Genomic DNA, 18,039 nt, shown 5'->3' with positions numbered 1-18,039 from the left:
TTTCACCATACTGAAGGAAAACACAAGGAATAGCTCGAAGAGATAACTTATCATTTTTGTTGGTGAGAACAAAACATTTCATCTAAATGTTCTCAATCTAGAGTAATCAGGAAAATTTTTGTAACCTTTTTTGCGAGTAATGTTTTGAAGCTTGACAAAAGGAATTCTATTTCTAAGATATACAACGGTCAGTGTGACTTCGGCCCAAAATTCCTTTGAAATAGTTTTTAAAATGAGTAAGGTCCTAGTGGTTTCTATAATATGCCTATATTTTCTTTATGTCAAACAATTTTGTTGAGGAGTTGAAGCACAAGATCTTTGGTGCACAATTTCATTTATTTTCAAATAATTTTTGAAATCATTTGACATAAATTCTCTCCCTGAATTGGAGCGAAAATAGCTATATTAGACTGAAATAAATTTTTTACTAAGTTATGAAAGATTTAAAATTTTCAAAGACTTCATTTTTGTGCCTTAAAAAGTAAATCCATGTGTACCGAGAATAATCACCAACAAAGATCACATAACAAGCAAATTCACCTCTAGATATAATATGTGTCGGTCCCCATATATCCAAATGTATTAATTCAAATGGTTTAATAACAAAAAAAGTTTTCTTTAAAGTGAATGACCATTTTTTCAAGAATACAATCATTGCCAACAATTTTTTCATTACAAATGTTTCTCAAATGTGATACATTGGATAATTTAGATATGCTAGGATGCCCTAGCCTTAGGGATAATCAATCGATAACAGAGATCTCCCTCTCTATTGCCTTCCCTAATCTGCATCTCGGGCTGGAGTTCCTGCACCAAACATTGTTCCATTGAAAAGGAGATTCTACAACCATGATCAACAATTTGAGAAACAAAAAGTAAATTTAAGTTGAATTTTGGATCAAATCTGATTTTTGGTATAGAAAAATTTGATGAGTTTTTTAAAATCACCAACCCCTTTTATGTCAAGACAAGAACCATACACAATAAAAATATTAGACACACTTAAATTATTTTTAAATTCGGAGAGCAACAAATTATTAGGGGTCATATGAAAACATGCATCAGAGCACAAAAGCCAAGAACTCTTACCTGAAGGAGAAGAAGAGGAGACCGTGACACCCAAGATAGAAGAATATGATCATTTGAGAAGCGGTTGTTGTTAAAATGTAAACTGTAATATATATATATATATATTATTTATTATTATTATATTTTCTTTTATTATTTTCTTTTTCTATTTTTCTTTATTTTCTTTTTTAGCATCTAGTTCAATAGAAACTAGATATTTGATCCAGTCAAGTTCCAGGAATTTGACTCTGCAAATAGCTATTGGACTGTAGTCCAACCGCTATAATAAATGTTGTTGGACTATAGTCCAACAGCTATAATAAATGATGTTGGACTATAGTCCAACAGCTATAATAATAAATGATGTTGGACTGTAGTCCAACAGCTATATTAAGAGACGTTGAAATCCAACGTCTCTTTTGGAGAGCTCAAAATGAGCTCTCTTCTCTCCCACTTTTTTGTATATATAGGGGTGAACCCCTTCAATGTAAATAACTATGCTTCTTAAGCATTTTGTTCATGAATAAAGTATTATTTATTTTTCAAGTGTTCTTCCTTTTATACCCTTTCAAGGGTCATGCTTGTAGTGTCTCCAATAGACACTTGTTTGTGAGTTATTTGTGCATTTGTTGAAGACCACCATTTCATTACATGGTATCAGAGCTACGAAATCCTTAGATATTGAAGTGCTTCCGCCTCGATTTCCATGCAACATTTACAAAAGGTGTTTCATCACCTTGTTCTTGGCTCAAGAAGATTTGTTTGAAGAAAGGCAAACTTGTGCTACAAAAAAAATTGGTTTTGTATCCTCTCTTATTCCTTTGTCTAGTCTTTTTCTTTTCTTTTTATTTTTCTCTCTCTCTCCTCCTATTTATTCCTCTCTTACCCTTGTAAAAGATGGATGACAATGATAAGATCACCATCATTCCTATGAAGCTAAATGATACTAACTATGTAATGTGGGCTTCGATTATGAAGCACCACATTTGAGGAAAAGGTTTATGGGGTATAGTGGATGGTTCCGATTTAGAACCTAAATTATCTCTTACCAAGAAAGAGGGTCATAAAGAGGTTCCTCTAACGGAAGAAGAGAAGAGTAAGGCGTTAGCCACTTATGAAAAGAAATGGAAAGAATGGAGGATAGGGCATGCAAAAATTATGTCATGGCTCATCAATAGCATAGACATTAAAAAATGCTCTAGTCTAGATAAGTTTGAGCATGCCGATAAGGCTTGGAAATACCTCAAAAACATGTATTCCCTTAAAGATATTGCACATGTATGCAATTTACAAGATAAAGTTCGGACAATAACTCAAAAAGATAAAACTATTCGATAATATTATAATGAGTTGTCTGAACTTTGGGAAGAGTTGGCTCTTCTTGAGCCCAAATGGCATTGTGTCGAAGACATCGAGCTTCGCCAAAAGCAACTCGATATGGAACATTTCTATCAATTTGTGAATGGTCTAAGGCCGGAGTTTGAATCCACCAAATCGGCCCTTTTACATCGTGGAAAAATTCCTTCTATTGTTGATACTATAGAAGAGCTCACTATGGAGGAAAATAGACTTAGAAAAAGTACTCCAAAAGTTGATGATGACTCCGTTTTAGCTGTATCTAGACCGGGGAATCATACTCGTACTTACAAGACGCCTCATTTTGGAAGGCAAAACGGCGACTTTGATAAAAGAAAAGTTATTTGTCATCATTGTCATGAACCGGGGCACTATTCTAGATTAAGAGTCTTTGGATGCAAATGTTTTGTTTTCACCAACAGAAATGACACTCTCTCCTCGTGCAATCCCATGTGCCTTTTTAGGATATGCTGATAATAAAAAAGGCTACAGGTGTTTCGATTTTCAAAATGACAAATTATATGTGTCAAGAAATGTATCTTTTTTGAAAAAAGAAAGCTTCTTTGAATTTGAAAAATCCAAGGATGTCACTGAATACTTGTTTTTAATTGATCCAACTTCAAAATCCAATGAATGTGATGTTGGATGTGACCTTGACAATGATCAAAGTCCTATTGTTGTTGAAAATGATGATAATGAAGAGCAAATCCATAGGGATGTTAGTCTACAATATTCAAGACGTAGAAAGCAAAATCTTCCATGTGCATTACAAAAATACTCTGAAGTCTCACCTAGAAGAACGTCTAGAATCTCTAAACCTCCAGAAAAATTTGTGTCTTATGAATCTTTTTCACCCACGTATAGGGCCGCCATTACATTAATACAATCATATGTTGAACCATCATCCTATTCTCAAGCAAAAAATCATATAGAATGGATAGAAGCCATGAAAATAGAATTGGATGCACTAGAAAAGGCCAATACTTGGACGATACAAGATATTCCTCCGGGTAAGAAACCTATAGGTTGTAGGTGGGTATACAAAGTCAAAACCAAAAGTGATGGGACCCTAGAAAGATATAAGGCCTGTTTAGTAGCAAAAGGATATGCCCAAGAGTATGGCATCGATTATGAAAAAAATTTGCTCCTGTGGCCCGTATGACTACTGTTAGAACTTTAATAGCCTTGGCCTCCATTAGAACATGGCCTATCTTTCAATTAGATGTCAAAAATGTTTTCCTGAATGGGAATCTCGTTGAAGAAGTATACATGGAAGCCCCACCTGGTATTAGTATCCCTAAGGGTAAAGCTCTTCATCTAGAAAAAGCTCTTTATGGTCTTAAACAGGCTCCAAAAGCCTGGTATGACCGATTTAGTCATGTTATGCTTGATATTAGTTTTCAACCTTGTTTAACTGACACTGCTTTGTTTGTTAAGAAATCTGATGCAGGCATCATTCTTCTTCTTCTCTATGTGGACGATATGATCATCACCGGAGGCGACAAACAGGGAGTTGCAAATATCAAATCTCTTCTTAAAACTCACTTTGAAATGACTGACTTAGGTTTATTAAGATATTTTTTAGGCATTGAAGTTGCTTATTCCCCTCGGGAGTATTTGATATCTCAATCTAAATTTGCTCTTGATATCGTTTCCAGGTCTGGAATTACAGATGATAAGAAAGTAGACACTCCAGAAGTTGTCAATGTTAAAATGAAAATTGATGATCGAGAACTTCTTGATGATCCTACTCCTTATAGACAGCTTGTTGGAGCTCTTTCTTATCTTTCCATTACTAGGCCAGATATAACTCATGCGGTTCATACAGTCAGTCAGTTTCAGCATGCTCCCACCTCCGTGCACATGGGAGCGATTTTGTGTATTATTAGATACTTAAATTCCTCTCTTTCACGAGGAATCTTCTTGTCTGCTTCATCTTCATTAAATTTAATTGCATATGCTGATGCTGACTGGGGAGGTGATCCCAATAATAGACACTCAACTACTGGGTTTTGTGTGTTCCTAGGTGAAACCTTAATTTCATCGAGGTGCAAGAAGTAGCAGAAAATCTCTATTTCCTCCACCGAAGTTGAATACAGAGCCATGACAACCACCACTATGGAGGTTGTTTGGCTCAGACGATTGCTAGCGGATGTGGGAGCTAAAGCAACGCAAGCTTCAAAGATGTGCTGTGACAACAAAAGTGCGATCTACATTGCAAGCAACCGGACATTCCATGAGCGCACTAAACACATTGAGATGGACTGTCACTATGTCAGAGATGAATACTTACATGGAACCATTGATCTGCCATATGTTACATCAGAATATCAATTAGCAGACTTCTTCACCAAGCCTCTCGCTGCTCCCAGATTTCACTTCCTCTTAGACAAACTTTCGCTCATTGTACCGTAAGTTTGAGGGGGAGTGTTAAAATGTAAACTGTAATATATATATATATATATTATTTAATATTATTATATTTTCTTTTATTATTTTCTTTTTTCTATTTTTCTTTATTTTCTTTTTTAGCATCTAGTTCAATAGAAACTAGATATTTGATCCAGTCAAGTTCCTGTTGGAACTTGACTGTGCAAATAGCTGTTGGACTGTAGTCCAACAGCTATAATAAATGTTGTTGGACTATAGTCCAACAACTATAATAATAAATGTTGTTGGACTGTAGTCCAACAACTATATTAAGAGACGTTGGAATCCAATGTCTCTTTTGGAGAGCTCAAAATGAGCTCTCCTCTCTCCCACTTTTTTGTATATATAGGGGTGAACCCCTTCAATGTAAATAACTATGCTTCTTAAGCATTTTGTTCATGAATAAAGTATTATTTATTTTTCAAGTGTTCTTCCTTTTATACCCTTTCAAGGGTCATGCTTGTAGTGTCTCCAATAGACACTTGTTTGTGAGTTATTTGTGCATTTGTTGAAGACCACCATTTCATTACAGTTGTAGGGCCTCCACTAGTTGGGACAAACATGGTTCCAATGGATTTGGAATCTCCATTAGTTCCACTCTTGTCCTTATGTGATGCATCTACGCTCGTCGCTTTTCGCTCATCTTTTCTTTTGAACTTGGGACGATAAGGCTTGATGCGCCTTTGGTTCTCCACAATTATGACAATCTTTTTCCAGCCTTCGTCACTATGTTGTCTCTTGAAGTTAGATTTTGTGAAATGAGGAGGCTTGTACGTATTAGTGTTGGCTCTGAGTCTTGATATGACCAATATATTTAGATACTTTGGGCTTGGACATGGTCTTCAATCTTGTCTCTTCCATGTTACTTTGGCTAATACTTCATGTATGGGTGGAAGCTCATCTTTCTTATGACGGGTGATCGTGACTCTTATTCAAATTTGGGTTTAAGACCCTTCATAAATTGAAAGACTTGCTCTAAGGATTTGATTTCTCTTTAGAAGAGCATCATTTGGTATATCCCAAATAGGCTCTAATTTTGCCATTTGGTCCCAAAGTCTCTTGAGTATTTCATAATACTATGTAACACTCTTGTCACCATGTTTGCAATTATGAATCTTATCTCATAACTCCTATTTGTGTGCGGCATCACGTTGGGTGTAGGTTTGTTTTATGAAGGTCCAAGCCTTATCCGCTCTTTCAAATTCTAAAATGTTCTCGCAAGGTTCACACATGCTCCCCATAAAGAGCGCATTTTGGCATGACTCACTTCCCATGCCTTATAGGCTTTTATCTAGTCTAAACAAGCTTTTTCTCTCATTCCCTTTAAGGGTCTTCTTTTTAGTCTTACCATTTTCTTCCACAAAATTTTTGGTAAGAATAGGTTGAGGTTCCAAAGTAGAACCATCAACAAAATACCACAACTCCTTTTTTATTAAGATTCTCTTTGCTGCGGTGACCCACATGTTGTAATTAGTCTCTTCAAACTTGATGAGAACAATGATTACAACTTCCTTATCGGCCATTGAAGCAAAGAAAAGAGAGAGAAAAAGTCGAAGAAGATTGATGGCATGCTTCCCAAAGCAACAAACCGATGCTGCTCTGTTCTTCAAGAGCCACCACGCTATCTTCAAGTACAATTTATAACCCGAGTATCAATTCTCTGAAACCATGTAATGAAAACGGGAAAAAATGCAATAGATGCCTCTTATAGGCTGCAGAGCTCAAGAACAAGGACCATTTATGTGTCAATACACAAATACATGCACACAACTCACTAAGGGGCACAAACACAAGTAAAAATCTAGATCTTTTATTGTAAAACAAATGCTTGAGAGAGCATAAGATTACAAGGGGGGTAACACTCCTACATATACATCGCAAAGAGGCTCAAAGAGACGTTGGGATTCCCAACAACTAGAAATAGAGCCGTTGTGGAGGTCCCAAAGACTCTTTGGGCTTTTTTACAAAAAAGTCCATTACATAAAACTAAAATACAGAAAACAAAAAATTAAAGACTGTTGTGCCCTTATTGGGTATTACTTATTACAATATTATAATATATATACCAAAGTTACCGGAAGCGTCTAGGCAAAAGGCGAAGCGCGCTTCCCCGAAGCGCGCTTCGGAAGCGCGAAACGTCGCGCTTCTGAAGCGTGAGGGGAAGCGTCCCCCTTTTATGGGAAGTGTGCTTCCCTTTTATGGGAAACACACTTCCCTTTTATGGGAAACGCGCTTCCCCCACGCTTCCCCCTCGCTTCCCCATTTTTTCATTTTTTCGCTTCCTAGTTCGCTTCTGAGACGGTTCGAAATTTTCTTCTAAGTGGTCCCACACTTCCCCGCTTCCTAAAATTTTGAAAGTGCCTCGCTTTCCGCTCTCGCTTCCCGTATCGCTTCCCGCTCCCGCTTTCTCGACTAGTAACTCTGATATATACATATTTATGTATATGTATATGTACATACATATTTATATAAGTATATATATAGCTAAATATATATACTTTAGCAAGCCCTTGATTGCTACCTGCTAATGTTTTTCAACACTGTACAATAGTGTTATTAAAAATGCACCTTAAGGCGCAAAAAGCGCGCCTCGCCTCAAGGCGAGGGCCTTTGTGCCTTGAGGCGCAATCATGAAGCATAAAAGCATCGAGGCGTACGCTTCATACGCCTTGAGGCGTACGCTTCGAGGCAAGGCGTGCCTCGAGGCAAGGTGCGCCTCACCGTGAGGCATGCACGCCTCATGTTGTTGGTCAAATGAGGGTCATTGACCAACATTAAAATGTTACCCCCGACCCTAATGAGGGTCAGGGGCCCTAATTTGTCTCTCGCAGCCCCTCTCTCTCGTTTCTCACAGTCTCTCACCTCTCTTCTCGGTCTCTCCCACCTCTCTCTGTCGTCTCTCGCAGTCCCTCTCTCTCGTCTCTCACAGTCTCGGCCTTCTCGGCCTCCTCCTCGCCAAAAGTAGACGTGATGCCGGCAACCCTTGCCAGACCCCAGGTAACCCCGACCCCCTTAATTTTTTTTCCTTCGTGTTTGCCTCCCTCTCTTCAATCTCTCCATCAGGCAGGGGCAAGGCCCCTGCCGTGCGATTTTTTCCGTCATGCGTTGGAGGGAGCCCCCGGACCCCCCTCCCTGCAAGGGCAAAAACTCTGAATCAGGCTCCACAACTCATCATGTTGGTCCTACATTTTTTATTGAATGAATGCTCGTATTTTATTTCGTAGATACTTACATAGATCAAGTTGTTGCATTAATGTTACTTTTACATGTTAATCTCATATTTTTCAGTATTTATTTGAGATTTTTTATTTCTTATTGGTTGTTGCTTCATCAATAAAACATTTTTTATTTATTTATAATTTTAGATATTTTTGTATATTTTTAAATTTTTTTTTTTGAGGCTTACGCTTTACGCCCCGCTTCAGATTTTGGTGGAGTGCCTCGCTACGCCTCAACGCTTTACACAACACTGCTGTACAGTAAAGATTTTTAGCATCCATAAAGCATTGTGAAGTTCATTATAATTCTTTATCCATGCTTTGCTATCCTGTTAGTCTTTCAGGAGGCTCAAAATTCATTTTGCTTCATTCTTGTGTTAATCTATAAAAATTCTTTTTTCTGCTTTATTATGTTAAATCTTTGAAAATTCATTTGCTTCTTTCTTATGTTAAATCTATCATCTTCATGCCGATACTGCAGGTTGCAGAAAAGGTTGCCATGAATGTATATATCCGAACTGTTGAAGGTATAGACAACTGTTCAATAATCATGCCCAAAGGGCATGGTAACAGGACCAAAGATCATGATAGGAAAAACAAAAAACAATCAAAAATCGTGCTTGAAGATCTTCCCCAAAAGACTGAACCAATAAAATTGCAAACTCGTGGAGTAAATTTCTTGGCACTGTGGAAAATGCAAGATGAGCTGGACATCAGGAAATTGTACAGTAACGACATAAGCGCAGTGCTTGAGAGTTATGGAGTTGAAGCAGCTAGGGCAACAATTGTAGCAGAGATAAGGGCAGTGTTTGACCGTTACGGAATAAAACCAGACATCCGTCACCTGAGCTTGATTGCTGATTTCATGACCTTTGATGGACAGTACCGGCCTATGAACAGATATGGCATCAGCTCAAGCGCGTCCCCTTTTCTGAAGATTACGTTTGAGACAGCAACCAACTTCATCGTTGAAATGGCAGCACATGGAGATGTGGAGCCACTGGAATCCCCATCATCTCGAATAGCCATGGGCCAACCAGTGAAATTGGGCACTGGATGCTTTGACCTACTACAAAAGCTCACATGATAACTGGGGCTTTTCTGTAGCATAAAGTTCACGCTGGAGCCAGAAAGCAGCAGCATGTATAGCAGCAATTTGAAATAGAAATCTCAAACAGCAAAAAAAGAATGAATGCAAACATCTTATGCAAATCAGTGGGAGAAGCGTTCTATGGTGGGTCGTGATACCACTCAATTGCCATCCTTCTCCTCCCATCTCTTGTTTCTGACTTCTTAGATTGTAGCTGGATGCATTTTTCCTTTTAAGTTTACGGTCGTGAAAGCTATTTATATTTTATAATGAAAGGGGCTTGAACCCCTCATTGTAAGTATTTCATTCGGTAGTGTACGAGGAAATCAGAGCTTGTTATTTATCATGTTTCTGATAAATTTTTTAATTTTGGGGAGCGGCGTTCCCCATATTCAGCTTTATGTTGATGTATCTCAGAAACCAAAAAGTCTTAACAGAAGTATTTGAACTTTCACATTTCTGTGTTCATCTGTCGAGCGGATACAAACACGGACAAGGAGGATCTTGCTCAAACACGTCTCATGAATTTGAGTTTTTTTTTTCCACTAGGACACGTGGAAAGGTGGGGGGTGCGTGTGTGTTATGCTAAAGTTATTTCTTAAATTATTAAAATTTTAAAATAGTTTTTGAAATTTTCTCTAATCATCTATACCTTTGTACCTTTTATTGTTTTTGGTTTTTGATAAAACATTATTATATCTTTAACAATTAATCAAATTTATTTTTGGATAAGCAATTACATGCATTAAAAGAATTTACATGTGTTCACGTCAAAGGAATGAAGAAATTTATTATTGTAATTTGACTCATGATTTAACCAGTGTTAAAGGACAACAATAAATGTAGGCCCCTGTTTGGCAGTTTCTAGGAAAACAGTGGCCCATTGGTCCATGTCTGGATTGGATTTTCAGAAACGTGAGCGTTATTTTTGGAATTAAAGGCAAAAGGTTGGCCGCTGAATGAAATTTTCCCATGTTTTATCAAGAATGACAAGTATCACGTGAAGACCTAGTCTAGATGAGGTGCCATGTGATGGCACACTTTTAGTGTTCCCCTGCACCTGATGGCCCTTCACCTTCGAGAGGGCCTGTCAGTTCTGGGGCCCAAGCAATGATGGAAGGCGATTAGGTGCAGCGGCATACTAAAAGTGTGCCATCACATGACGCCCCCATCTTTCTTCGTGAAGATCACCACTTTCTCTCTCTGAGTTCTGCCATGGTGCGACAGGATCCAGACCTTGTGTAAGTCGTGAGGAACACTCCCCCTATTGTATCGTGTCAGTGCAGTGTCCCTGTGACATTAGGTTCATTTTTGAAGATTGTTTTAAATGCATTTAGTTGGAGGCAACTGCGAAACTGAGATTGAATCTAAGCACGGTTTACAACAAAAAATATACCCGTGTACCTTGAGATCAACTTGTGGAGTGTTAGAATATTTTAGATTCAAAGCATGTTTTTTTTGTGAAAGGCAAGCTGGGGTTAGGCAGACCCCCACCAGTTATTCAACGTACCATGGGGTTTTGAACCTGCAACGTCCCACCACAGGGAGACGTGCACTGACAGCTCCTACCAACTTCACCGCCGCTTGTCTGGTAGGAGCAGTTAGTGCACGTCACCTTGTGTTTGGTGGTTGCAGGTTCAAAACCCAAGTTGTATAACTGGTAGGGGGTCTTTCTAACCCCAGCTGGACTTAAAAAAAACAAACAAACTTGTGGAGTGGTTAAATATGATGGAAGACGGTACATAGCTGACTTGGTCTGGGTTCTGAGACTTGGTTATGGTCAACAAAATCTTAGCTACACCATAAGACTTGACGAGATAATTAGCTGGACAGTTTTAGACATGACTCAATCAAGTGTTGAAAGAATTAGCTGGGTCAGCCTAGTCGGGCAAGATTCAAGAATGCGAATTGGAGTCCAGGCAGATTTGTCTGACATTACACTGCCAGCATATCTTCATTTTGAGGTGATTGTATGAGAGTATCCAATGGCCATGTTAACTTGGAAAAAATAAAAGGGTTGTTTAGAGGAGTCTTGAGAGAGAGGGAGGTGTTGTCTTCTTGGGATTGGTGTTTTGAGTGATAAGCTTGAAAAAGCTCTTTGGTTATTGTATTCTCCATTGCTTAGTAAAGAAGTTTCACCCTGTTTGCTGTGTCACATGGACATAGGCATTTTTGACATATATGACATCAGTCTCTAGTCTCTCTCTCAAGAGACCATGGTCACACCTTCTTAATGCAGCGAGGCAAGGGAGAGGGTGTTGGGGGAGGATTCACTAGAAGACGCGGTGGTGGTCGTGGAAGGTGCTGCTGTGGGTTTTAATTCTATGCTGTTTATCAGAATCAAGAGGGCAATGATTGATCTCCTAAAGCCAATAGTCAATGGCTTGCCAAAAGCATTCATGGGCAGCCTTAAATTAGAAGTCATGGCGACTCTAATTGGTATCCAGATATAGGTGTCAGACACCATATGGCACCCAGTGACAAGGGTAAATATAAGTATTATTGTTGATATTATATATATATATTTTTTAATAAATGCATATTTGTATTTTTAATTATAAAAGAAATGTAGGTAAACTTGTGCCCCTATGAAAGAAGGAGGAAGAGAATGCTGATGTAGTTGCGGTGGTGAATAACATTGTTAAGAAGGGTATTTGGATGCATAATATGAAGAAAGTTGAGCAACAAATGGCCAATCAATTCATTCAGCAGTTTGAGTTGGTTCAACAACCAACCAGTCGTCCTCGCGTGGTTAGCAAATTTCTATTGCATGCCATGAAGGGTCGGATGAAGGATTATTTCATAATATTTCTCTTCGAACTTTAAGACTAGCTAGAGAGCGGATAATACATCAACTTGTTGTCTATAAAATGTGTTACAAATGATGATTTTGTAGTTGCTCAAGCGGTTGCATGTTCTTTAATGACAAAGAAAGTCTTTCAAAGGAAAAAAAAAGTTTAAGATAAGCACAAAAAGATTATAAGTAGATCAGAAGGAGAGTTGACTCTTGCATTTGAAGAAATTCGCATGTTGAAGAATATGGTACGTATACAAAAAGATATAATATATGCTCAAGCTGTCATTCTGAAGAATACAAATAAGGTCATCGATGAGCTTCGATCATGACAATTACAACATCTTTAGCTATAGAAATTTATTTTATTATTTTTTATTTTATGTATATATTCGAAGATCAACATTGTAACTCATTGATTTATATATAATGTCATTTGAATGTTTCTATAAAATCATTTGTTTGCCATTCATTTGTATATAATATCATGGATTGAATATTTAAATAATTTGAATGTAAAACTAAAACCAATGTTGAATGTTTAAACTGAAACCACTCTTGAATATTTAAACCGAAAGCACCATTGAATCATTGTTTATATGCTTATATGTTTTTAAATGATTTGAATATTTAAATGATTTGAATGTCTATTTGCTTACATTCACGTAAAAATCCACAGCAAATTTATATGTGATTTGAGAAATTCAGAAAAAATAAGAAATATCGCATATTTGTCATAATTTTACAAATATTTAAGTATGATATTTGCGCTATCTGGATATTCACAAATAACTTAATGCGAGAGCGTTCATTATATGCAAAAAAGTAAGATATTTGTGAAATTTGTGGTAAGTGTTTCACAAATATATTTATGCAACGTATATGCGAAAGAATAGGAGATTTTCGATTTTCATGGTTCTAGTTTCACTGAAAATTTGCAAATAAATTTATGCGAGTTTATGAGGTCTAAATTCATATAAAAATACTTGTGATTCTGAATTTGAATGGGTGTTGGACATATTTGACTGGCAATACAATTTTATCTCAAAAAAGCCTAAATTCGCAGTTGTGAATTAGGGTAAAAATATCCTAACGATGTTCCATATTTGTGATTTTAGACATCAAAAGAATATAAAAAATTGTAGGATTTTTAAAAAATCGAGTCAAATTACCCATACAGTGCGGTTATTTTTCAAACAAAACGTGGGAGAAAGGAGGGCATTATAGTTAATTGCTTTGGTTGAGAGAGAGAGAAACGATGATGGTGCTTCGTGGACCCAAGTGTGAAAAACAAACCCTGTGGTTATACTATAATCAAAATATTTACAATAAACAAAGCATGTGGTTGTTGTATTCTGTTACAATAGTAAAGAATTTACTTCCTGAACTAGGAAATAACAATGGTAACAAAAATTTTTCTTTTCCCATGTAAGTTTGTATGAAACAAACAAGGACTTAATATATCATAACCCATTTCAAGACTGAACCCAAACCTAACCAAGTCCGTCAAATCTAATTAGGTTGCATATGGAACAACGTTCATTAAACCAAATTGGTCTCAACCCGACAAAAACCTAGAGTTGTTTACGGGATATTCTCAACTGGACCTGAACCAGACCAGATCCGACTTGATCCATTACCAGCCTTACGACTCTTACCTGCAACATAGATGCCTGAATCCCTGATACCACCAACACCAAATACCAACCGGGACCCGGGATCACTTTCTCCGTTCGACCCGATCCAAGGGAAACGCTGCACAAGGATTAAAATGCCCTGCTCCTTTTACGAGAATTCTCCAATGAAGGACCCTCCTGGCTATAAATGGGTGTCCAACTCAAAAAATTTCGCGGAGAAAAAAATTTGCAGAAGAGAGGGAAAGAGAGAGAGGGCGATCGGAGATCGCGGACGCCATGAGCGCGGGCAACGAGTTAAGGTTCTTCCTCTCTTGCGACATCAATCTGCCGGTGACGTTCCGCGTCGAGAAATTGGAGGGGAATTTGCCAAAAACTACTCAATCCGGTGAGATTTTTAGGCCTCCGTTTCTCGCTTCTAATTCCGTTGGACGATCTCGATTTTCCTTGAAATCTGGAGGCTTTTGGTTTCTTGGGGTTCGATAGGGGGAAATTAGTTGGGGTCTGTCAATGTCGAGTTTGTAATTTGAATGATTCGATTTCGGCAGTGCCCTTTTGATTGATACCTCAGAAAATTTTGGGATTTCAGTCGCTGTTGGTTTCTTCATGTTCTCGCTGGTCCAGATTGCATCGAAATTATAGTTCAGTTGATGAATTTATTTAGTTACTTTTAGTTGTATGCTGTTATAATTCGATTTGGTTATTTGTTCACTTCTGATTTTGCTAATGCTGTTGTAACTCAAAAGCATGTAATTGTGTGTTTAATTTCAAGTAGCTATGTAGATGAAACGAAAAAAAAATTTAATTGTCATTCATTCCCTTTAGGCTATTTTTAGAAAAAGGTATTTGATTTTAAATAACCGCTGAAAATGATTTGGGCGGAAACTGGGGGAAAATGATTTTGAGGTATCGTGTTATTTTTCTTCTACGAGAGCACCTAGTGATTCTTTTTGGATTTTCTTTGTTTGGCGACTAGCGAGAGATGAAAATGGACTGGTAGAGAGTAAAAATTTAAAGAAATAACTGGCTTTTGATTTTCAAGAGTATCAAGAATCCGTCGCTGGATGTGGAAGTTGATGATTATTTCCTCCTTGTGAAGGAATTGAAAACATGAAAATGAAGAAATTGGTGGCAGCAGATTCAAGGCCCACTTTGTATGCTTCCTCTGATACCCTTGAGCCAAACAGCCAAGAGAGTATTTTGGGAGTCAAGTACTCTGGATCCTGCCAGTTTCTCTGACATACGCGTCCCCAACAAGTCCTTACACTGGGCAAGTTCATCACAATTACCCATTGTGTAATTTTTTTCGATGAGATACCCCATTATGCATTTACTTTTAAGGTCTTCCAGCAATATTTGGTTTCCTATATATTTATTTGTGATATTTTTAACAAACCGATATTTTTTCCGTGATTTTCCTGATAAAAGCAAGAATTTTTAAAATCTCCCTAGAAATGTATTGCCGATAAATTCTTAAGAATGATATTTCTGACTATGATTGGAAATTTTGTTTATCTATTTTAATGCTGTGCTTGTAGTAACATTTTTTTAGTCTTTTTGTATTTTAGCTACATGTGATTCTTTCCTATTTAATGTTGATTTTTCTTGTATTAGTTCTGCTTTTGGACTATTTCAGCATCAAATTTAACTTCTATCATTCTTAGGCATTAATTCAGCAACAGAAACTAGAAGCCCTGAACTATATGTTGAATGCATGCTTTACGTTGATGGAGCTCCGTTTGGCCTCTCTGCACGGACAAGGTTATGTAATCAAGACTGTCTGATTGAGGATTTTCCCTGGAAAATTTTGACTGCTTCGATATGTTTGATATGTTGTCTTCCTCTTTTTCCCTGATTTAGCTCCCTGCACTTCTCCATATGTCAGGTTGGAGTCTGGTGGACAACCATATTGTTGGAATGAGTTAATCACATTGAGCGCCAAGTATCGGGATTTAACTGCTCATACTCAACTTGGATTAACTGTATGTTGGTAGTTGATGGGTTTTTACATGTTTACAAATTCATTGGAACAGTTATTGATTATAAAAATGCACAGTAGTGGTGGAAAGTTATAGTTTGTGCAAAATTAAGAAAGAAAAGTTTTATTGGGTTTTAGTAATAACTAATGATAAACACATCTACCAGTTCAAATCAAACAAAAAATACTGCAACAATGATTATTGAAGGGACCTAGTTTAGTTGCCTAACTTTTTGATGGCAGGATGATCTCTCTCTCTCTCTCTCTCTTCATATATATATATATGTGCAATATGTACGTATGTTGGTATTTATATTTATATATATGGGTAAATATTGGCTGCTACTGAAGGTACATATTGTTGAGTAAATATCACTTTGTTTTCATGTTTTTTTGGTAGATGAGGCCCTGAAGATGTGAGCTGAATTGTTTGTTTAGTAGAAAGATGGGTTTTGTATTGTATATTTGTGATGTGTAGGCAGGTTTTTCAAGGGCTTCAAAAAAAAATGACTCACAATATACCAAATATATGAAAGAGTTCTATGGTTCAACCTGCCAATCAACTCCAAGCAACCTAAATGGATGTTGATTTATTTTAGAAGCATTTGTTGGAAAATGTTTTTGCTATTATTTATTAACTAATTTACAGATCTAATTGTCCTTTGCCTCTTATGATAAGATTATGGCTGTGCAATGAGATGAGCAACTTGCAAGTGGCTCACTGTAGCTCATTTAGTGAGCTTGACCATCTAGATTCTTGGGCTCTCTAAATGAGCCAACCTTGAGCTTAGAACTGACAGGCTTGGGTCAGCCTGGCTCAGATGGATTTTCCAAATTATTACATTTACATGTGCCACTTTTATACATCACCTCACACAATATATTGTGGCTCTTGTGACACCCCTATTGGTTGGTGCTTGGGAGATCATTCTAATCAAATCTTTCAAATTCTCTGATCCTTCACAACTTTAAGGGCATGTTTGTTTCACCCAGCTTAGTGAGAAATGGCTCATTTTCATATAAAAATGGGTCGTTTCCAAGATGAGTGAAACAAATTCTCTTCAGGTGGGGTATAGGTGAGGCTCCCATTTTTTCATACTAGATGAGGCTTTTCATAGGAAAATCCAATTGCATCTGTTCCGCTGGGGAATGAGTTTCTCACAAAATGTTCGTTTCATGGGAGACATCTTTTACATCCCACTGTGTGAAACAAGGTTTTAAAACCCGTGACTCGGAACTTGACTCGTTCTTTATTGACTCGTGACTCGGTGGGTCAACTCGGTGACTCGGACCGGGTTTTGTGAACTTTTGATTTTAAAAGAAAAACAATATATAATTTGTCTCAAACCATGTTTTTGAGTAAACATATAGTCTCCAAATGTCTGTAAGAATATAAAAACTGCAAAGAGCTATAGAGGTTTGCTTGAATTTGATATCTATACAAGCACTTTGACTAATTCATGACTTGAATTAGAGGATGTGGTCACCATGAGTTCAGTCTGCTACTACCTACGGTTCCTAAAATGGCCAATCATATATGCTAGCTTGTTTTAAAAGTTTCAATTCCCTCTCTAACAAATCCATAAATGTAAAATAGGGATATATGTGCATATTGAAAGTTTACAGAATGCCCAATATCAACATAAATAAGCAATTTTCTCATGTATGAAAACTATGCAGGAAATATATTAATGGCACAACTATAAAAAGGCTACTAATATTTGAATCTGTACAATGCTTGTTCACATAACAAATGGATGATGAAACCTCAATGTGACTTCCTAGTTCCTATAGGTGATTTTATTCTATGGATTTAAATGATTTTTTATCTTTAAATGATTTTTATTTTCTTTTTTATACAAAATCTGGGGTTAACCGTTGTTAAAATATATGTACTTATATATTTCGAAACTATAATTTGAAACTCAAAAATCAAATTTCAAACATCCCAGAACCTTTACTCTAGAAAGATCACTAGGCTTTAGCTAAACCAGGCTAAGCTTGATTCATTTCTACAGCTTGGTTGTTTGGTTTGAGCTCAGTTTGAGCTCCTTGGTAGTGTATGTATCAAGTTGAGCTTGAACAGCACTGGTTGTTTCCTGGGTTGGCTCATTTACAGCGCTTAGATAACATGTGCATGATCAATGAGTGGCTTGGCCAATTTTATTATTGTTGTTCCTTTTTAACCAATTGATGCTGATATAAACAGATGAATACATGGAATACCCACTATGGCATCAATATAGTTGTATTGCCAATCCAAATTCTATAAGTTCAGTACCTGACAGTTGGTGAAATGTTGGCCTGTCTTTTGGGGGAGCAGCATATTGGGAGACCTGTTTAATATTAGAGGGGCTTTATCGTGAGCTAGTTGCATAATTTTCCAATATTTCTCCTCATAACCCTATTTTGTAAGAGATATTTGCTTCTTCATGAGTCACCTTAGCTTTATGTACAATTTATAATCCATT

At 37.1% G+C, this 18,039-nt stretch overlaps 2 protein-coding genes across 2 annotated transcripts in view; both read left to right on the top strand.

The window, feature by feature from the left end:
• Positions 1-9,616, top strand: part of NRPA1 (nuclear RNA polymerase A1) — a 101,005-nt gene extending 91,389 nt beyond the window's left edge. Inside the window, exon 21 of the mRNA XM_090019174.1 lies at positions 8,554-9,616. Coding sequence (XP_089875300.1) covers positions 8,554-9,159 — 606 coding nt within the window. The 3' untranslated portion in view covers positions 9,160-9,616. The remainder of the gene's footprint in view (positions 1-8,553) is intronic.
• Positions 9,617-13,811: 4,195 nt separating this feature from the next.
• LOC149827097 (phosphatidylinositol 3-kinase, root isoform) overlaps positions 13,812-18,039 on the top strand; it is a 56,548-nt gene continuing 52,320 nt past the window's right edge. The window contains exons 1-3 of the mRNA XM_090019168.1: positions 13,812-13,978; positions 15,255-15,351; positions 15,476-15,572. Of these exons, the coding sequence (XP_089875294.1) occupies positions 13,870-13,978; positions 15,255-15,351; positions 15,476-15,572 (303 nt within the window). The 5' untranslated portion in view covers positions 13,812-13,869. The remainder of the gene's footprint in view (positions 13,979-15,254; positions 15,352-15,475; positions 15,573-18,039) is intronic.

This window comes from Nuphar pumila, chromosome 10 (genome assembly GCF_984573655.1).
Source record: "Nuphar pumila chromosome 10, dmNupPumi1.hap1.1, whole genome shotgun sequence".
NCBI lineage: Eukaryota > Viridiplantae > Streptophyta > Magnoliopsida > Nymphaeales > Nymphaeaceae > Nuphar > Nuphar pumila.
The sequence above is the reverse complement of the archived record's forward strand: the minus strand, read 5'-3'. Positions and strand labels throughout refer to the sequence as shown.